This window comes from Megalopta genalis, chromosome 12 (assembly GCF_051020955.1).
Source record: "Megalopta genalis isolate 19385.01 chromosome 12, iyMegGena1_principal, whole genome shotgun sequence".
Lineage (NCBI taxonomy): Eukaryota > Metazoa > Arthropoda > Insecta > Hymenoptera > Halictidae > Megalopta > Megalopta genalis.
This window is the reverse complement of record NC_135024.1, coordinates 5700756-5723370: the sequence shown is the minus strand read 5'-3', so window position 1 is coordinate 5723370 and position 22615 is coordinate 5700756. Positions and strand designations below refer to the sequence as shown.

Sequence of the window (22615 nt, the reverse complement as noted above, 5' to 3'; positions counted from 1 at the left end):
GATTCAGCTTCGATAAATTCCGATTCATTTACGTTTACGGTACACCGAGGCTGGAGTATTGTAACAGCTAAACGAAACTACACGAACAGCCGTAACATCTCTTATGCAAAACTAGATCGAGGACCGAAAACTTCTCAATGATTTCGGCTGACCGATTTCCGTGTCTTTGGCTCGTTCTCGGGCATGCTTAACCTTCTAGTTTATCGAATAAGACGCATTACATTCCTTTTTTATTAAAAAAATAAACGTAACAGAAGAATAAACAAATTTCTTTTAAAACTGCAATTTTGAGGAGGGTTTTCAAGGTTTTTATGAACGTGGCTATTAACCGACAGCGGATTCCACGCGTTTGTGACAAAACTGCATGGCTGAAACGCGACTTTAAGGATGCTGTTACATTATTTCCTCGCATTGGACCTATTAAGGAACAAGCTTTTATTTTCCTTCAGTTCGCTGCAATTAAGATAGACATTTTTTATTTTGCATAATGATCCGTGGTCCAGTTATTAACATGCGAGAGGTGGACAAACTATTGCACAGATCGAACTTGCTACAAATGTAATTCATCGAATCGTGCAAATCGCCTGTTCCTTTCAATAACAGAATTCTTTGTACAAGATTCTTCAGTGTTCCCCTTGGCACCACGATCCCGAGTTTTTTTCTCTGAACAGTGCAAGTCGACCAAAGCTGAGGAATGTAACAGCACAATCACATCGCTGCCGCAAGAAATCGCGGAGCGAGACAAGTGTCTCGTGCAGGTACGCCGTGTCTTCGAGGTGGTCGCCGATCATCGGCCCCGCTTTAATTAGAATATTCTAATTAATTTTTCCGCGGGACCGGACGAAAGAACCGTGCGGCCGTGGCCGCATAGCTCCGCTGTTGAGGCTGCCACGACACGACAGCCCGGATCGTTTTCTCCGTGCTTGCAGCACGCAAAAGGCGTGCGTGCACACGGATTACGCGTGCACCGGAGGAATTTCTTGCAGCCGGGTTTCGCGAGCTGCCTCCGGGCTGACATAAGGAGCGCGCACACGGCCGAGAAAGAGAGGAGAACAGGCGCGGAGGCTCCGTCGCAAGTGAATGAACCCCGGGAGAGAACGAGCGAGAGGTGTAACACATTCATTTAACCGAGACGCCGAGGATTCTCATAAGCGATGCGGGGCTCGTGCACACACGCAGCACACGGCAGACGCGCAGCACGCCTTCTGTTCGATTTTTATTCCGCTCGGGCCAATCGGCCGGCCGACTCGCGCGGTTCAATTCCAGGATCATCGTGGCCGGAGAAAAAGATCGACGGCTGCCTGAATCATCGGCGCACGCGAGGAAAATGTATTCCGAAGGCAACGCCGCGCCGCACCGGCACGATTAAAAATCTAACCCAGTTCTGCCTCCGTGGAGTCGTTGCGTTTTCATTAAATACCGGAAGCCATGGTCGCGAGGCGTCGTTCTTACGATGCACACCTGCGTGTTCGACGGTTTAGTAACAATGTTGGGCAACGTTGCGCGGCCGATTCATTATTTCGCTGGAACCGCGGCATTATGATTCGCGGTTTAATTCATCAACCGTTTCTTCGAACGTTTCTTTCGCTCAGGAGCCCAAGTCCTTACGTCATTCTTCGTAACGTTTATACGTTACTTCGTTTCGAAGATCGTGATATGTTTTTTTTCATCCGGTTGATTTTACTTCTTCGAGTTCGCGAAGTATCTATTTCCGCGAACGGCACGATTGTTAACGAAGTATGTACAGCAAAAAGTCAAATAGTCTTCCCGTATGTCGACGCAATTATTTCGCTGGAACCGCGGCATTATGATTCGCGGTTTAATTCATCGAGCGTTTCTTCGAACGTTTCTTCGGCTTCGAGTCCAAGTCGTAGATCATTGTAGCCTTCGTAGGCTGTGTTTCATTACGAAGATCGTAATAGGTTTCTCATTCGGTTGATTTTACTTCTTCGAAATAGCCAACCTTTTACCCACCGTGGAAAGTATGATTTTCATCAACGGAGGCACACAGAAGGTAAAATAGTTCTCCGCATTCTCAATCGAATGTTTCACTGAAATTGCAGAATTATCATTTTCAGTTTAATTCGTTAAATGTTTTTTTGAACGTTTCGATGAGTTAAAATCTAGGTCCTATGTAATCTCTCGTAACGTGCAATGTTCGTTTCATTTTGAAGATCGTAATACGTTTTTTATTCGGTTGATTCCGCTGCTTTGAAACTACGAAGTTTTTATTTCCACGAGAAATACGGTTTCTTTTTTAACGGAGCAGCAAAAAGTGAAATAGTCTTTTGCACGTCGAATCGGTTAGTTCGGTGAAATTGCAGAATCACAGTTGTTGATCTGTATCGATGACTATTTGATTTAGATTCTTTTTCTATTCTGAACGTTCCATTGTTTTTCATTTATTATTCGAATTATCGATCTCGCTACCTTCGCCCGCGAAGCTTTTATTCCTGTTGCGAGTACGTATATCCTTTTAGTAGCGGAAGCACAGAATGGATATCAGCCTTCTTAATTGGAAATGGTTCTGAATCAAAGCACCATTATCTCGACTTCCAGTTTATTGATACTTAACATCTGTTCACGGTCGACTGATCTACATCCTAGAAATCTTAAACTGATCATCAATTAGAGCCAGAACTAGTTTTTTTCAGGAATCGTCCCCATTTCCAATTGCTACAGCCAAACATGGAAAGATTTGCATCATCGCGCATCACCGTGGAAACGAAAGCTCAGCTGTTCTACTTGCCATACATAATTTCGTGCAGCAAAGAACACATTTGACAATGTATATATTTTAGCTGTCATATCTTATATCTGATTTTTTGTTCCTCGGACCTGGTCACCTTAATTTACGTTACGACACTAAAATTTACGTTTAATCCTTAGACTACCGTAGGTCTCTATAGGCACCTTGAAGCTTCCGATGTACTGTTTAAAAAAAAATTTACAAATTTTTGGCGCCTACAAGCGACGTCAAATTTTATTAGAAATTATTATCATCATTAACCCCTTAAGTAGAAATAATGAGTTTCGTTCGCAAACATTTTCTGCACCAAATTCGATTTGACGGGCGATGCCCGCCGCATATATAAATGTTTAAAAACCATATACATTTTTTCTAACTGTTAAACAAAATTATTATAACATTCGTACATTCTCTTGGCTTTCTCCTCTGTAAAAAATTGCGTCGTTATAGTTATAATGATTTATTAGAAAATGAACAATATTTAAAGGAATTTGAACAGTTCGTTTACAATAATTTCAATTATGATAAGAACTTTTTTTTTAAGTTCATTCTAACTTGAAAATATTAGCATTACTTTGTTCATCCGTTCTATTACAAATGAATTATTGTCCACATTAATATAAATATATTACGTGAAAACAGAAATATGTTACTTTTTCATTTTGCGATAACACGTATGGAGTTGCGCTAAATTAAATTGCCTACGTTTCTTCGAATATAAATCGTAAGGTAAGAGATTAACAAACGCATGTAATACGATTCAGTGTTCCGTTCATATCAATGTAAGTCTGAAAATTACACGCACACCGTTCATAGTCAGCTTGCGATCGGACGATCATATGCTGTGTTCACGGTACGTATAAGAAAGAAAAGTCAGCCGCAGCCAAAGGGTTAATTAGATCGAATTGTCGAGGATCTAATTAAGTCCGAGGCTAACGAGTGCCGATGAATCCGGCATCGGATCAGAAAATGGTTGAACGGGGATCGTTCCCCGTTGCCCAGGCCTTCGTTCGACGAAGGGAAGATTCCGTAGACGATCCCCAGGCCCCTGAAGACCCGTTGCATAATTTTGTTGCAGTTACGATAATGTAGACTCGCCTAATTATGCCAGGCACCTAAACGGACACGGTTCACCGCCGGCTACGAATTCGTCCCAACGTGATTTCCATGGGAATGCCGGCGGAGGAGCGTCCTGGCCGTACAACCACCATTACGCCGGGGATGGGAGCTACCAGTACGGAAGATTCGACGCGAGCGCGCTTCACATCGCCCATGCCCTTAAGCAGACGGAACTTCAGAAGGGCTACAGCAAGGCACGCGAGAAGCCCATCGATTATTATCTGGTGAGTCATTGGCATGCCCGGCGAAATCATTCGTCACGGCCGCCGCCGTATTAGGAGCGGATCACCTATTCTAGACGGCGCGCCGCGGCGATCCGGCAATTACGCGGCTCCGGGTTAATTACCCGCGCAGATTCGGATCGTTTTATTGAAATTATCGTCGCGTCCACTCATCGGCCGGTCGCTTTGCGGTCCTCCGGTTCGTCGCACACGGAATCCGTATGCGTTCCGCGGCTTCCTTTTGCCACGGACGCTGGGTACATTGCTCTGTCCAGCATCTCCTCCCGATGGCAAATATTTCTTGTTAATTCGAGTGCAGAACAAACAGTGTTAACCATTTGCACCATGATTTCTCTTTCTTTCATAGCTACGTTAATTAACTGATGGGGTTACCAATTGCTGTCCCTTTGGTTAGTTCGAATTTACATTTTTTTCGTTTAAAAATAAAGAAAATAGGAGAATATAGGAATTGAAAATATCTTTTTCGATAAATCTATAGTTAATTATCCCCGAAAACAAATCAAACTGGCTTCTCATCATTCTCGCTTCACTCTAATAGAACGAAACGATGTCGTTGTTTATCTTCGTTTTTGGATTTTGATAACAGAAGAATCAAAGTTTGTCTCGACTTGAAAACACGAATAACATTTATGCGTGTAATGTAAAGCGGTTATCACGCGTCTGACTCGTCGTTATAGTGCAAGGGGTTAATGTCAGTCATTGGTAGACCGCGGATCTTAGTGCAAAATAAAAATTGTCTGCAACGATTGTAAGAAGCAGTTGCCAATTGAAAGTTTCTTTCTCATTCCAACAATCTTAATAAGCTGGCAATAATGTGTCGATGTTCTTAAATTCCTTCAATCTTTTTATCGTTTTACGTTTCTACTATTGAATTTTGTCATAAATGCATAAATTCCGCTGTCTAGTCATTAGCATTATCGTAGTAAAATGGAAAAGAATTCATTTCATGAACAGGTTTAGGGAAACCGATTTTCAGAACAATGTTGTTACTCACAACGATATTATATATATCGATATCGATCCGAAATTGTATTATATTCCATGGAATTTTGGATTCTTTTCCCAAATTTTCATTTGCTATAAATGCATACAGTTTTACGATCCACTTGCAATAATTTACACGATTGTTCTATTACTGTCCGAGCAATAATTCATTCGTAAATTCTCTTCCATTAATGATAAAAACAATGCAAAACAGCTTTCTCGATGTTCTTCTATCTGCAACAGAAACAGAGTCACAGTATAATAAATTCTCCCTAATTCACGCTCATCTTGGAAGCAAAAATGAATAATTCGAGAAGCGGAGATGCGATTATTCGAGTTTCGCGGCTCACTTTTATAGTTGTTGACAATCGGTAGCTATAAAAACGTGTCGCGAGGCTCGAACGATCGTATCTCCGCTTCTCAAATTGTCCAATTTTGTTTCCAAGCTGAGTGTCAATTAGGGAGAATTTACTGTAGTCCGATCCAGCGCGTATGGAGCAAGCCATAACGAGGATATCGGTAGCGCGATCGCGGGGTATTCGCGTTTTACCGGGTTGTTATTAAATTAAATCCCGTCGGGCGTCATTCCAGCGGCCAAGATGTCCGTTGGAAGGTGTCCGGAGTAAAATGAAATCCGGTATTTCGATCGTGGTCAGCGACGCGTGGAAATCGGCTGGCTGTCGCGGGATCGGGTAGACCGGGAGAACGCGGTTCCGCGGACGTAGAAGCGTTTTAATGAGGAAAACGGTGCGGTTGCCGAATTTCCAATCGGCAGAATGCGGTCCCGAGCGCCGGCATTCCATTGGTCCGGTCTTGTCGGTGACTTTCGTGCGCGGGATCGGCTTGACAAGCGAGGAATGTGTACCGCGAGCGAAGACGGGCTCTACATGAAAATGAGATTGCCGCTTTTCCCATCGGGCCGGCCGTAGAAGAAGGCCGAGCCGCTAGTCGCTCCACTATCGGCTCGTGTTTTCTCTCAATCCGCTTTCGCGCGAGCGGCCGCGGATCCAGCAAAACGCGCGACGGTGGTCTGTTATTTATAGTATTTCGCGAAGGCTCCGTATGGTCTTGCGAAAGTAGCGTGGGCATCGCGCAGGGTCGCCGTCCCGACGCGACGTTTCCTTCGACGCTCGAGGAATACCGGAAAAAAAAAGTATAGAAACACGGATGCAAAATCTGCCGTAGCGACCCGTTGCGGTTTTCTTTCGGCTGGATCGAAACGCCGCGGTACCTTTTCCCAGAAATTTCGCCAAAATGCAATGTTCAAAGTTATTCACGCACGTACACTTGCGGGCAAAAAGTTAAGAATCCCCTTTCAAAACGCGATGACTTTTTTTAAAACTGTAGAATTATATAGTCAAAATATTAGATTATATTAAATTAAATTCTGCTCTGATTTAAAATAGTATAACACGATGTTATAGTGCAAGGGGTTGATGGTATTGAAATTAAGATCGTTACATTAAGTTTTATATTCCGATTACACAATTGTAGTCAAATATAGGAAAATTATAGATATTTACAATATTCGTGCCAGTAAAATTCAGCATCCTAAAAAAAAAACATAAGAGTACCGATTTTCATAAAAATCGTATGATATATATTTTGTCGATCGCGATATCTCTCCACGAGCGAATCTTTTGTTTTTGGTTCGCAAAGTAGCCTACATTCTCCACGTTTCAGCGCATTCACCAACCGTGTGGACGTACGTCTCCGTAATTAATAATAAGGTCACACCCTGAGTTCGCGTTCAATAATTCGGAAACGCTTTCAGCCCAATTTTTCTCGCAACCACGCCCTCGCACTTTCAATTTTTAACATCCAGTTACCGTATTAAATTAAATAATCAAGTAGAACATTGGGTCTCTGGGTGTACCCACTCGTCGGCAGGGGTCGACGAATAAATTCTCACAATCATTAATTAGCGAACTCCAGTATTCTGGATTCTTCGCGGCATTGTGCCCCCTCCGGTTTATTATACGGTAATCGTTTCAGAGTTCGACGGGACCGTTAACTCGCACTATAAACCGACTACTTTCTACGATCCCCGGCGTCATCCTTGAGATCGGTGGACCCTGCCCACGCGTTTTCCCAATTATCGGCCGCTCGTAAAAGATGCGATCTCTCTTTCCCCGTGTCCGACGCTGCGGTCAATTCGACCAGAGACTTGGACAGATTTAATATCCCTGCAAGTTATGCGCTGTTCGTTGCGAATACGCTACTCATCCACAGGAATCTGCACACAATTCCTTGCAGACATACTTTTGAAACTCAACATTTAACGCTAAACCTACCGATCCGGTCGAAATGACCCGTTTCTTATATTTTATTTCGAAATTGTTGCAGACAGAGTCTTGCGTACGAAATAAATTTTTTAATTCCATCAAAAATGATAATAAAAATAGCAAGATATCGAAACGAATACAGTTTTATAATTTCTATAATCATCGTTCCAGTCAGTTGCAATTTTTGAAAACGATTTTTTAACCATCGTTTAGTAAACTAATCCCTCTGAAATCTCAGAAAAGCTTCGATCGTTCGGCGCAATCGTGAAGAAGTCACGTTAAGTTTCCAAAGGCTTTCGAATACTATCGTGACCCTCTGTACATGTACAGCGGACGTATTTCGTCGCGTAGAATCTCCACGAACATCCAGGACGTTAACTAGATTCCACGAGCTGGACTGTTCTTTTTTTTTCGATTTTACTCGCGTATCGAGCAAATTGAGCAGCGCGCCGATTTCTTCGATTCGCGGAACCGTGAACCGCGAATTCCTCGCCGCTTCTACGTCCTCGCCTACGGATCCCCGCCTAGAGAGTCGTTCGAGCGGATGAAATTGTCCGGCTGTGGAAGCTGCTCCGGATCGCAAGAACGCGGGGATCCCGTCGTCGTCGTCGTCGGTGGACCGTGAACGATCGCAAAAATCGAAACGAGAAAAGAGGAGATCGCGTCCGGATCACCGGTGCTCGCGTTCCTCGATCGCGGCGCGGCTCTGTCAAGGTTTCACGCGGCCGCCACGGACTTTCTTGGGCCGACGGGGAGGGGTAGGGTAGGGGGGTTTCAGTCGTGGCCGCTTCCAGGCCATCCGGCGAACAATGCGGCGAACGTCCTCGTGGAGCATTATTCAAACTGTTACCACGGAAGAACGCGTTCCGCCGGTTTTCCTTCTCCCGTTCCGCGGGAGCACGCGAAGTAAAGCTCGCGCACGAACGCCAAGAATCGCTTCCGCTTGCGGTACTCCAACTACGCTTGATAGTTAATTAGAGAATCGTCGAGGCCGGGGAAAGAGTCGCGCGATAAGCCCGGCCAGAACAGAACGGAGAAAGACAGAGATTAGGAGAGAGAATCCGCGTATCCTGTTAAAGAGCAATTGTGGCGAGCCTCTCACGCGCCTTTGTGAACGAACGATACGCGGATGCTAATCGGGATCGCTCGCCTAGATCGTGGATCAGCCTCCCGAGCTCCTATTGTTACTTTCTTTCCTTCCGTTTTTGGTGTCCGCGCAGCCTCCGGTCCATTATTCTGGACCGGATGGTAATAGAGCCGGTTACTGTGGGGTTGATCAATCGCTGTACTTTCGGTTTGTTTTCAATTAACCTTTTGCACTCGAGTGACGACTCTGAGGCGCCACCAAAAATTGCTATACCGTTTTTGAAAGTAGTTTTTACATTATTATTAAATTGGTTTATATTTAAAGAACTGCAAGTACTTGCATTGGCAATTTCATATGCTTAAATTACAATGAATCATATGAAATAGAAATACTGCAGATCAGAAAACATATTTTGGATTTTGAATTGAGACTGCAAAGTGTTAACTTCATATTTATCGAAAAAGACATATTTGATCTTCTTATTCTTTTATTTTGTTTATTTTTGTTTGTATATAAAATCTTTTTATTCCTTCACTTCTTTTTTCATTTCTGAATAAAACAATTTGCCTTTCGTTTGTTTTCGAGCGTAATTAACTTCATACATATATTTATCGAACAAGAGATATTAAATTTTTGTATTCTTTTATTTTGTATATTTTTTTAATAAAACAGTTTAGTATGTATATATGTAGATATAAGGTTAATTATGCACAGTAATTGGTCACCCCAGAGTAAACCAGCTGCACTAGCCTATTCTGACAAAAATTCTGTTTCAGAAACTTTTCTTTTTGCATAAAGATGCGTCAGTCTAGCAATGATAGAGACGCCGATTAGTAAATATAGCGGTGTTCGACGAAAGCGAGATCGTTTAGCGGCCTGAGACGGTTTCGAATCATTTTTGAAGGAGAATAAGAATTAGGCTTCGATAGCGAATGCAGCCGCTGTCATTACGCCTCATCGACACGCGAAGAAATGCGACGGACGCGGTAACTTTCGGTAAAATTGACATCACGATCGTTTACCTTGGACGCTCCGGGAATTAAACATGGCGGGCCCGTTCGATGGAAAACGCAAACAAGACTGGGCACCGAGACCGTGGTCTTGGTTAACCAGTCACGCGACGGAAAATCAAAGAAAATAGCTTCCTCAATGACGCGGGCAAACAGATTGACCGAATTAATTCTGTTATCACGCTTTCTCGTCGTCTCGAAAGCGTGTCTCTCTTAGCGCGGGTCTCTTAGTGGCTCGTTCGAGATGCGAGCGGCGAGATTTGCTGTACAAACAAATCGACGACGATCGCGGATCCGAAAATTGAACATATAAACGCGGGTAATAATAATTAACAGAGCGATTAAACGAGAGAATACAGCATCAATTTTTGCATTTTGTTACTCGATTACTAGGAAAATAAACACTGAGGTACAACCATATAAGTACGCACCTCTAAGACCGACTTTAGATTCTTAAACGCTATTACTAGAATTTGTAATTATCAAAATCTCCAATATAGCCTAATCTAAGTCAACATTTCGTTGTGAGCAAATACTTCGATCGGGCACTTGTTGTTATCATTTTGTATATTAGATTGTTATTTGTTAATTTACTTGTACCGCACAATGGGGCTGGTATAGCTCGTTCAATAAATAATAAATAAATAACCCTGTTGGACCCGTCGCATCGCGACGAGAATCTTCTTCTGGAAAATAGATTCGTGATTACATGCTTCGTCGGACTCGAACGACCGAGTTGCTGCATAAATTCGCCTGTTGCTTCCCCGTTATATACAACGATGCTGGCATGTAGTCGCAGCATTTACAATTAATTAAAAATATAAATATTCGATGCTGCTATCTAGATTGCGGATCAGTATTCATTTACGGAGGGTGCAATTATTTCGATCGTAAGTAATCACCTAGTTAGAGAACCTAATTTTTATTTATTCAAAAATGAAAATGTGTATGCAAATAACTTCTCGTCCATTCGGTTACATTTCGCGCTTATTATAAAATTTGGGTTTACTATTTACTATAGAAATTATTCAATTTTAATTGAAGGTACTAGGCGTAAGGTGCTTCATACGAGACCCACTATCTTTTTTTTAAATTAGAATTTTCAATTAAAAATATTTTTGTTAAAAGTAGATACACGTTTAAAAATCAAAATATGTATACTTTCACAATCTACTGAAAATACAGAAAAATAATTCCACTTCTTCATAGTAGAAGAAAAATTAAAAGTATTCAAAGACACAGATTTGAAAATTGCGTTTCTAATATGAGACCCAATTTGGTTTTTTAAGAAAATGTATTTTTTGTTGTCTCTTTTATACGTTTGGCATATGTATACAATTTATAAATCTTAAACTTCATTGAATGCACTGTGTATAATAGTATTTATGAAAATAATTATAAACTTAGCATTTTTAAAATATTTCTAATGTAGACGAATTCCTTTAGAAACTTTCCGAAACGCGTTTTATAAACATCTTGAACGTCCAAAAGCAGATGAAACAACGAAAGATGCAACTTAATACGCAAGAAAAAAAGGGTCGATCCGATACTCGGGACATCTATAGCAAAAATAAACTAGGGTCTCATATTAGGCAATTTTACCCTATTTTCGGAAGTTCCAATTTTTGTAGCAAACAATTATCTGGCGATCTGAAGATATTTGAGAATCTTTGCCACAGCGCACCGCCGTCTGTATTATTCCGAAGAACGTAGCGAGCTGGTTGGAAATGTCAATGCTCTCTAACATTGTCCTTATTTGCGGTTATTTCACGCAATAACGTGCGCCGGTATGACGTAACTGTAGCGTGGGCCTCTCCTCTGTTTGTACACGCGATCGGCTGCGGAGGAAATCGCTCGCGCAATGAAACGCCAAATCTGAAGCACCTTGAGGCCGCTGACAGCCGCAGGCCGTCTTCCATCGCGTTTTTCTTCCTCCCTCGGTTTTCCACGCCGGCCGAACGTCGTTCGAACGAATTAGTACAATGGAACTGTATCACGTTTTTTTTCCCCGCCGTCCTCGCTGTGATTGCTTCAATTTGTCGGCGACGCTCGTAGAACCTGTCGTTTCCGGTGCCGGGGCCGAAGGAAAGCAGAGGCATCGCGTGAAAGTAAACCCGATAAAAACTGGAATCCCCTTCGAACGTTTAGGTGCGGTCTCAGCTTTTTGATAGATCGAAGAATACGTGTCCCGTTCAATTGCGGTCTGTCCGCGATTAAACTAGTTTCGGCCGCGCAGTTCGTGAAACCAATCGCTCGAATTATTTGGCCGGATTAGGGTTGGGCCTATACTTCGCGGAAGGCGTGCACACAATGAACGCTTTTTCCACGATTTTTCTTACGGCCGGGTTTCATTTCATCCAGCTTGAACCTCGGCTGACAGTATGGTTTTTCCCTATCGGGGCTCTGCCTAACGGATCTTTTATTCTCTGGTCTGATTTCTTGTTGCTTCGACTTCGAACGAATCTGAAATACGTCGAGGGGTCTATTATAGTCTATAATTCGACGTGCAAATGATATCTTTTTGCTCGAGTCGTTGGTTAATAGCCAATTTCTCGACGAACCCGCGCGTTCGACTACGGATCTTCGTGCAAAAGGGAAGAACTTCGAGTCGGTTGCCAGAAAGAAAAGTTACTTCGCCTAAGAAAATGATTTCTTGTCTCGAGAGCTGAATTGCGTTCGATGCAACGATATTATTAAATTATTCCTTCGTTTCATTTACCCCTTTTTGCCGCAAACGCATAAAATCCGCGGTTCGGTCATGCGCGGAGAAAGAAAAATCCATAGGAATCAGCAATTGCGCGGGAACACCATCGTCTTAACTCATCCGGAGATCGCGAAGCAATATCTTTTCGGCTGGCGCGCAAGTTACGATATCCGTGTTGCTGCGATGCTAACCGTGTTTTTTTACGTTTTTCAGGATCGAGACGAGCAGACGCGTCTCGAGATGAAGCACCGCAAAGAGGAGGACGATCTGTACCGAAAGTTCGCGCACCACCGCGAGGAGGAGGACAGGAGGATCCGAGAGGAATTCCGAGTGCGTATTATCAATTAGCCCGGCGGATCAGCCGTCATTAGCCGATGCTCTCGCTTATTAATTAAAACCGCTAACGCTGCGCATCGGGAGCGTGCAACATTAACAGTCGCCGCGTTTCTCTCTCTGGCGTGCAGGACGAATGGGAGAAGGAGCTGGAGCAGCTGTCGGCAAGATGGGAACGCGAAAAAGGCGGAAGAGTTCGAACCCAACAATTTCAGCAGGAGAAGGAGGACTTGGAGAAGAACATGACTCTACGCAGGGACAAGAAGAAGGAAAGTCTCACGCGCAAAATAATGGAACACGAACGGTACTCATTACCTAATTAAACTGATTCCGCGCCGTACTCGGATTACACTCGTTAGCTCCGATGAAAGCGTTACAATGTTGCGCCGCGCCGGCTGACACACGGTTCACCCTTTGGGACCACGCTTTCCACTTCGTACACGGGGAACCGAAACGAAATCTGCGTCTTCAGCCGGCGCTCTGCGCGCTTTTGTCAGCGTCTTTTAAACGATAGCATCGTTATAAAAAAAAAAAAAAGAACAGGAACGTATTCACGTTCCGTGAAAAGGGGTGCAAGATCTTTTGAAGCCTGAAAGACGTATATATATGAAATTAGTACAAATCATTTTCATACTTTCTCTGCGTCGCATGAAATTACAAAATGTCTCGCAGAACACGCAACAACATTGCCGGTCCATCGAACTTCAAAGAATCCTTTCGCGAGAACAATTTTACGCGCGCAAAGCCCCGGAACGGCTTTCACAGCCCCTTAATTGGAAACGTCGGTCATTGCCGCATTGTCAAACAACAGCAGATTCGCGTCGCGTGCAGCAGATGGCTAACGACTCGCAACAAAATTAATATCCATCTGTTTAAAATTCCCCCCGACGCGACGCGACGCAGCGCGGTATTGCGGCACTAATGCAACATCTTGTATAACACTCCCCGCGTAACCTGCAAATTTGCAAAGGGTTCATCCGAGGAGGCAACGGGATTACACAGTCGACAAACTCTGCCGCGGTCGGCGGTAATTAAAATCCACCGCGAGATTGTTATGAATTAAACCACGGTCTCCATTGCAAACCGAGCGATAGGTCGGTGGGTCGGGATCCTGTGTGCCCGGGAGGCAGCGGGGACGAATATCACCGCGATTCCCGTTAATTACGTATTCCCGTCGCTCCTCCGTGCGGGTCGGGGAAGCGGAGAGAACCTTCTGAGGTTATTTATTCAAAGGCGACGCGGAAGTTCCCGCTTTATGGGTGAATTTCGTAACGACCGGGAGCCCTAGCGCGGTTCACGCGCGAGCCGCTCGTAACTCCTGATCAATTTCTAGGGCGGCGACCGCGGCGCTCGTGGAGAAACAGAGCTCCGAGATGTTGGAGCTGATCAATGAGGCGAGGAGCGAGTATATGCGCCAGGAGAGCCTGTATCTCGACGAAGGGGACGGTTATGCCCAGGAAGCGCCGCCTATGCCTTATCCGTCGCGTGCACCACCCCCGCAGCCGCCCGCCCTCGCCAAGTATCACATCTACAATGATCCTCTGGAGTTTGCTGACATGGATCAGATAGCTATTTCGGTAAGCTCGCGGCGTAGGTTCCCTTTTAACGGCGGATCTTCCTGCAAATGTAATATATCGGAGAAGCCCGACCGATGACGCCGCGCGCCGCCGCCGGTTACAGCCGCGGAATTTTAAAGGGCTCTCCGAATCGGCGTCAATATTTTCATATATTCGCGATACCGCTTTCTTGTACGCTCTTCCGAGCGCGACGAGACGTCCGGTAATCGATTTACGATCTTCACCGAAGAAGATATATTTGGAACTTATGGACTCTACGTTGTTACACTTCCGCGCGTCCGCGGATGAACAGCGACGGAAAGTAACACGTACGCGGACAGTTAACAGTTTGACGAGCTGCAAATATAGACGGATGATTTATTCTTAGTCACATTTTGTTCGACCGCTCGGAATATCGCATTTGAATAGCTATATGCGATGAACAACATTCACGACGAGATACGGATCAAATTGAAGCGCGAAATAATTTCAAAGAATTATAAATTTCATGCGGCTTATAAATTTCATTGACGTAGCGTTCGTGTCGTTTTGCAGTGCAACGAAAATGTATGCTATAGCATTCGCGTCCGCGAACGTGTTAAATAACCCTTTGCACTCGGAGCCGTTTTAACCTTTTAATTAAGCCACGAAATTCGAGAATCCGAGCGAAAATTGCCTATTTTTTCCCGATATTAAATGGTTTGCTAAGAGACAAAGCTTTTTTGTTCAATGAAAAGTGGAGAAATAGATAGAATAAAATGGCGTATAAAATATTTGACACAAATCAATTTTAGATAAATGCGAGTCTGTCACAGGCTTGTCACTTGAGGGGTTAACTCTAATTCCAAAATAGCTTTTTTTACTCAGAATGCAAACGTATAATAAATACAGATTATTTTCTTGTAGAAACTAAAACAATTGTCGCGCAAGGAATTGAAACAACAGCCAAATAAATGAATAATTGCTAGCTACGTCTCCATTGAATAAACTTCCGACGCAATTATTGCAATTGGTTAACGACGAAACGTAAAAACGAACAGTTCCACTCCTGGTTACCTGACAAGATCACAGTCTGGGACCTAATGTTAATTTTTAAACGATCATGTTCGCTCGGCAGGAGCCACTCAGCGAATAAGAAGCGTTCGACACGTTCCTTTATTCGAACGGTTGTTTCCCTTTATCTCTGTTTGGAGGGACGTGCCCTATTTTAGGGCAGGCGAAACCTCCACGAGTCCTGAAACGATCCTCCTCCCATTGCGCACGATTTATAGTGCAAACATACCGAACGTCTATTGGAGAACAGAACGTAGATTAGGTACAGGGATTGACTTACCGATCTTCACACCCTTTCTTCCCCGGCGATAAATCAGGTGGCCCAAGAAGATCAAAAAACGTTCACGGACCTGGTGCGGCAGTTGGTGAGCAGATGCGGATCGGACATAGAGAAGGCGAGGACGATATTCCGATGGATCACCGTGAAGAATCTGAACACTATGCAGTTCGACGAGAATCTGCGCGGCGACACGCCTATGGGTTTGTTGAGAGGGATCAAACACGGGACTGAAAGCTACCACGTTCTGTTCAAGCGACTGTGCAGGTACTATGTACCCCGTGAAATTCGTAACCGTGACGAATTGTACGTTTATCGAATATAGGACTGTGTAACTAAAGATCTTTCCGATTTCGTTTCGCAGTTACGCGGGCTTACATTGCGTAGTCATAAAGGGTTACAGCAAATCGGCTGGCTACCAGCCGGGGGTGTGTTTCGAGGACAATAGATTCCGGAACAGCTGGAACGCGGTTTACGTGGCCGGTGCATGGAGATTCGTCCAGTGCAATTGGGGAGCACGACATCTCGTCAATGCCAAAGAAGTTCCTCGTCCTGGCCAACCCAAAGCCAAGAACGACAGTCTCAGGTGACCCTCGAAATCCGTTTCAGTCGGACTGAAGTTTGACAGAAAATGATCGATCGCAGTCGTAAACATGACCGTTGAAAGAATTATTCGAGTGCCTGTTCATCTATACATGACAATTGTGCGAAAAGAGTAGTGTGCTAATTTATTAGACCAATTTTTTGATACCTCGACAACATAGGCGAGTGGTAGAGATTACCAAAAAAATGTTCCTAATGCTATAACTAGATTGCGGATTTTATGCAATAAATAGTAGAATGATTAAAAGCATGAAAAAACGTCAATGTATTATTTCTTTAATCTACCAGAATGATTAAAGAACGAATAAACTCGCTATCTCGTTTCTATTCCCTGCAATCGACTCAGAAAATTTTCATTTTCCATAAAAATCCGCAGTCCAGTTACGAACGATGTGTATTTATTGCCAGTGAATTCTGTCGATTTGTTTGATCGAACACTTTCTGCAGAAGTGTATTAAATAACTGTCCAATTATTTGAGCCGACGTGCTGCTCTCTAGGACACATTAGCAATCTCGTAATTTGTTATTCACCCCGACTGTTCGAAATTCCATTCGCGAACAGCCGCGTTGTAATATTTGCAGAACACATGCTCGGCGAAGAATATTGAATTTACTCTGCCTCTATTTCCGTTTCGATATAACGAAGACAATGTGTTTGCGCAAGATCACCGCATTCTTCGGTCAAAGTGCCCGACCGAAGAATACGAAGTTTGCCTCGTGGCAGTTTCGTATTCGCGTTCGAAACATTTCACACGTTCGGAACTTTCGTCTTTTCGAGGCGGCACGTTTTTACGGTCGCAACGATGTAATTGCGACGAGCGGGTGTACCAAAAATCGATCGTTCGTCGTGCTTCAGATACGAGTACGACGACCACTACTTCTTGACGGACCCGCGGGAATTCATCTACGAGTTCTTCCCTCTGCAAGAGGAGTGGCAATTGCTCAAACAACCGATTTCGCTGAAAGACTTCGAAGAGCTGCCTTTCGTGCGATCGTTGTTCTTCAGGTGAGACGTCGTTCCCCAGGAATCGCGGCGCGAAGTTATCGTATAATTATTTGACCGGCCCCGATATTTGCCGTTCGAATTTATCCAGCGAGCAAAAAGAAAAAAAGCAAACGAGCAACAGAATTTATGTAAATTCGACAGGTACGGTCTCTACTTCCCGGATACGAACACGAACGCCGTTATGTACACGGACTCGACGGGCGCCGCGACCGTCAGGATAGCCATGCCGGCTCACATGCAGTCGTCCCTCATTTTTCACTATAACCTGAAGTTCTACGACAACGACGGCGACGGATACGACGGCGTGTCGCTGAAGCGCTTCGTCATGCAGGTAATCATTTCCCGCGGATCGATCGAACTCGCCCGGCGAAATGAAATTCTTCTGGGTTTGTGCGGTTAATTACCTGCACGACCCTTCGGCAAAGCTGTACCCAACAATTCCGACCGCCTTCCCGTCTGAAAGAGAAAAGTTGCTTAACGGCAGTGCCCTGCTAATTAATCGCCAGGAACTGAAATTAATTAGCCAGGGGTGCCGCGCACAAAGGGATTGTTTGTACGTTTATTCGAGCGACGACGAAGTTTACTATTTGCAATAATAATAACGTTCTCTAAATAGGTCTCCCGTGTAACCTTAGCAGCCGGAATAGTCGCCGCTGTTTAAAGTTCAGTCCCCCTTCAAATTAATCTCGTCCTATTACTTTCCGGGAATAGTTACAACTTCCGCAGCTTTATTGTCACTGAATGTTTCAAATTCCCGTGTTCCCACAGTCTGTAGTCGGCAACATAGTCGCGTTCAGAGTGCACGCGCCCTGTTCGGGCGCATTTCTTCTGGACATCTTCGCGAACGCCGTGACGCCGAAAGAATATTTGACCGGCGAGCCCATGAAGTTCAAGAGCGTCTGTAAATTTAAAATCGCCTGCGAGGAACTGCAGACGGTGATGGTGCCACTGCCAGACTGCGCCAGCGGCGAATGGGGACCGACGAAGGCTACGAGACTCTTTGGCCTTATACCAATTACTGATCAGGTAAATCGAGTGCCAAACATCGTCAAGCCAGCGTCAACCTAAAATACCGGAATCCTCGGTTCCTCGAGGATTCAATGGACATATCTCGCCAATTAGAAACATTTTTTCAAAGCGAAGCACGTTCTTCTTTTGCCTCGTTAACTCTGTTACGGTACTTGGTTGGACTTCGATGTAATTGTAAGAAGAAAGAAATTCGTGCAACAAGTAACAATTCTTAACATTTTAATTATTCCCTCGTAGAGGTGGATTATTTTAATTGGACATAGCTATTTCGATGTCTACGAACTTTCTTTTACTTCGTAAGTTCTTTTGGTTTCGAAAGGCTCGAAGAAACAAAATATAATAACAATAGAAATAATGATGAATAGAGAAACCCACTTTGTTACAGTAAGTGTAAGAAAATTTACAAACAATAGAAAGGAAGAAAAAGAAATATTGTATAAAAGAAATGGAAAAATCAAAATAATAATGATAATGAATACAAATTAAATGGCAATAAAATAGGAGAACAAAAAACTGCAATTGATAATTATAATAAAAATAATAATAACAATAATAAGAAAACCCTTAAACGGAAGGAGAAGGACATTAAGACGAGCAGCGACTGTTCAAATATAATTGTTAAAAAGTAATCTGAGAATTCGGCTGACTTAAAACATCAATTCGTGACAGAATACACAAACAATGATCAACAATATTATTCAAATGATGTAATAACATTCTCAAATACTTTTAACACCTTCACAGTTTTGTATTTCACTGAAATGCATAAATTCGCAGTCTATCGATCATAGGCGCTAACAAATGAATCGACAAAAATCAAATTTACCAAATCAATCTTCCAATGTCCAGTCGTCTAAAATTTCGAATCGTTCGTAGGAGGCTCTGGTGTTCGCTGGTCGTGAGTTAGAGATCCAGTTCCGGATGTCAAGGCCGCTGACCGACTTCATGGCGACATTGCACAAGAACGGGATCGAAGAGAAACGGCTGTCGAAGTACGTGACGCACTCGATCGCCGACGACGACGTGGTCACTTTCTCGATCAGCTTCCCCGAAGAAGGCCAATACGGCTTGGACATCTACACCAGAGAGTCCACCAGCCCGACGAACGTCCCTCACGACGTCACCGGCGAGAAACACCTGCTGACGCACTGCTGCAAGTATCTGATCAACTCCAGCAAACGGAACTAGACAAGCATCCTAAGAGATTCTACCGTTCGTGGACGATCTGCATGCACACGGTACCATTTCGCTGGCACGATTCGTTCGGTGGACGAGCTTCGCGGAGGATCGTCGATCACGGGAGATCGCGAAAGGTGCTGTAACTCCTCCCCTCTGGCCGCACCGGTTCTTCCGCTACCGGGGGATCCGGAAGCGGCGCGAAAGAACTAATCCTCTGAAAGGTTAGCCTCCACTTGCCAGTAAATTACCTGTTAACTAAGGATACGATTGCGCGAGGTGTCGACTGCAGCAGAGAAAGCGGGAACGTTTCCACGGAGGAATTTCGAACGACCTAGTGGATTGCTGCGGTTTATCGGGCCATCGGAGTTTACGTTTTTCACGGCTCCACAGTTGGTATCTTCGGAGAGCGTTCCGCAGTCGCCTCCGGTCTGAACGCATTCCGCTGCAGTTTCGTTTTACAGGCAACAATAAATACGGCGCGCGGATGATGTTGTAAATATACGAGCGAGCAAGATCCAGAGAGTCTCGGGGAACCTTCACAGCAATTCTATAATTCCCGGTTGACGCGCTACCTCCGCGTTCTTCGTAGTTTAGCGACAATAAGTTCTTAATTGGTCGAGGATAATTGCCGGGGAGAAGCGTCCCTAATTGGACGATGTCGCGCAGTGGGCGATTCCGCTTAAAAATGGGACAGAAATCGTTATGACTTGAGAACGCTTTATTGACGGGTAACGAAATGAGACATACCTTATTTATCTTCGTGAACGCACGCATCGTTTTCGTCGAGCAATGACTAGATTGCAGATCTTTTTGCAATAGAAAAATTGTCTACCTCAACTGCAACAAGCTAAAGTGAAATTGTAGTTTGTTTTCTTTCTTAACACGTCGAATAGGTGAAAAATAATGTAACATGATTCTTAAAGTCTCATAATTTTTCTACTGCTCTCTCATAAATGCATAAAATCCGCGGTTTAGTAATGACATAACGTTATTATTGATTTCTACTACTTTCATTTTTATTGCTAAACTCGTTGTCAGAAGGTCCAATGCAATGGAAAGCATAACATTGTTTATGACAATAGATAGATTGTTATGTTCAGATCATAGAACTAAGGAATATACATAACGATTATCTACCACAAGAAACAATTCATTCTAACAGACTCCAAAGACTTTATGTACCAATACTCAAATTGTAGGCTATATCACGAATTATATCTTTCGCCTACTTCTTCTATTATTATAATACTTTGAAACGAGATTTTCAATTTTTAAACAATTCGGAGCATGCTCATTTTGATAGAGTAGAAACATGATTATCAAAATTGAAATAATTTTCAATTATTTCGAATGATTTCAATTTTCTTCAGTTATTAGTAAACGTACTAAACAGTACCAATTATACGTACGGGATAATAATAAATCTCAAACCGCATAACAGTTTTCTACTTATAAAACAATTTCGTTTTGTCCCATTTTCTATGAAGATCGGCCACCGTGCGTCGCGCCGCGAGAAGAACGTTAATGATCCCACGCGATCGCGGTCGAATCCGCTCGTGTCAGCTATATTTATTAAGAGCCTTTTATTTAACTCGCTGATGATTTTTCCGGGCTCGTTGTCGACCGTGTTTGCCGCGGGAAAGATCGCAATTACATTTAACTAGCTCCGGAGATCGCGCGGTGCTCCCCGGTCGAATTAATCAAACTTTCTCGCCCCGGTTACCGGTCCGAGGCATTAATCCCAATTATCCCGTGACCGTTTTAATTCAATCCCGGGGAATCGCGTTTCGCCATTCGTTCCGCGTTTTTGAGTGGCGCCACGCGATTCACCGAACCGCCGAACCTGTCGGGGGGAAGTGGTGGAACCTTGAGGGAAAAATTTGAAGAAAAAAATTTTTTAAATATCCATTAAAAATCTAAGATCAAATGATAAGAATTTCTGAAAAAAATGGTTGAAAACCTGCGATAATCCATAATTCATGAAATTATTTATATTATTATTTCCATTAAATTATCGAGTTTCTCTTAGACCACAGTTCAGTGATTGAAAAGCTATTGATAGACTTCCGGTAAATAACGCGTTAACACGTTCTAAAATAGCATCAGATTCCCCTAAGCGTTCGAATCGCGGGAGGTGCTCTGCGTAAGTGAATTATGCGATCGTTTCGATGACGTCGATCGGAAAGGCTATGTCGACTTTAACGGAACATCGAGGAGGTGCGCGCTTCCATTGTTTTAAGTTTATTACGCCCTTTGTACGTTAACGATTAAGCATTCCTATCTCTTTCCTACCGTCCTTGCTTTCTTGTAACGAACGACCGTCACCGCGGAGAAATCTGGTCAACTAGGGGTCGCGATAAAATGGCGGGCATATTAATCGCCGTAGGATTTCGCGAAGGACGAGCGCAGCGACGAGGGGGGTTATTTATATTCGTTAATGGTCCGGAGAGCTTTTGGAATCGCGAAGTTTCGCGGTTACGGTGGTTTTCGAAGTTCAGGTGCTATATGTTATTCTGTCACGATTAGTTGCACAATTCTAGTTACGTTTGGACGCGCGGACCGTAGGCGTGCCGAACTTTTCGGGGCACCGACGATTTACGATTTCGTTACGGAATTAATTTTTTATTATAACAATTATTTATTTGTTATTATAATAATCGGGGGAATCGTTCGTCGTCCAGGATCGCAGCCACGCGAGACGAAATCGCTCGGCAATCGTGCGCCTTCTACGATCTAACGCTCAGACCGAACAAAAATTGTTTTCTAGTAATAAAAAAGTATATATATATTTGTTAATTATTGTAATATTAATCGTTCTCTCCCCCTTGTTACTCGGAAAGTAATTACGACGCTTGCGAGAGGAGCTTCTGTCGATCCGCATTCCCGTTACCGTGGGATAAACTATAACTCGAGCTTAATACCTTTTTTCATTGTTTCGCCTTAACGAGCATGTAAATGAATTTTTATACCTTACTACAAACACGCGATAAGGAGTCGTGTTCTTGTAAAAAAAAGATGAATGGATTTAATAAAATTTAATTTTATGGAACATAAGCGGACTCATTTTCAAGTTCATATTAGAATTTATCATTCGCGATTTTTCCAACAGCGATTTTTATGTTGTCTGTATAGTTATGGGGATTAAATTCTTAGCAAAATTTTACGGTTTCCCAAGTTTCACAGTTTGAAAAGTTTCCTGCGGCGTTGAAGCTTGCGCGAGTCGCCGCCGAATGGCGCCACCATTCAGTTTCCTGATCGAGAGAATCTTTGATCGCGCTTTTTGATTATGTCTTTTAACCGGTGTTTGCGCGAGATGTGTTTCGTCCAATAATTTAATTAATTAATGAAAGTTGAAAGTCGCATCGATATTCAAAAAGTCTGCAGGAGAGACCCGTGCAT

At 43.5% G+C, this 22615-nt stretch overlaps 1 protein-coding gene across 2 annotated transcripts in view; it reads left to right on the top strand.

Annotated features, from left to right (window-relative positions):
* Hil (peptidase hillarin) overlaps positions 1–22012 on the top strand; it is a 37014-nt gene extending 15002 nt beyond the window's left edge. The window contains exons 3-12 of one of the 2 annotated variants that reach the window (XM_033465100.2): positions 3861–4092; positions 12394–12510; positions 12645–12817; positions 13847–14090; positions 15440–15666; positions 15764–15985; positions 16859–17008; positions 17150–17339; positions 17777–18034; positions 18914–22012. In XM_033465100.2, coding sequence (XP_033320991.1) covers positions 3861–4092; positions 12394–12510; positions 12645–12817; positions 13847–14090; positions 15440–15666; positions 15764–15985; positions 16859–17008; positions 17150–17339; positions 17777–18034; positions 18914–19225 — 2125 coding nt within the window. In that variant the 3' untranslated portion in view covers positions 19226–22012. Of the gene's footprint in view, positions 1–3827; positions 4093–12393; positions 12511–12644; positions 12818–13846; positions 14091–15439; positions 15667–15763; positions 15986–16858; positions 17009–17149; positions 17340–17776; positions 18035–18913 lie in introns of both variants that reach the window. The other variant, XM_033465099.2, reaches the window with a different exon arrangement.
* The last annotated feature ends 603 nt before the right edge of the window (positions 22013–22615 follow it).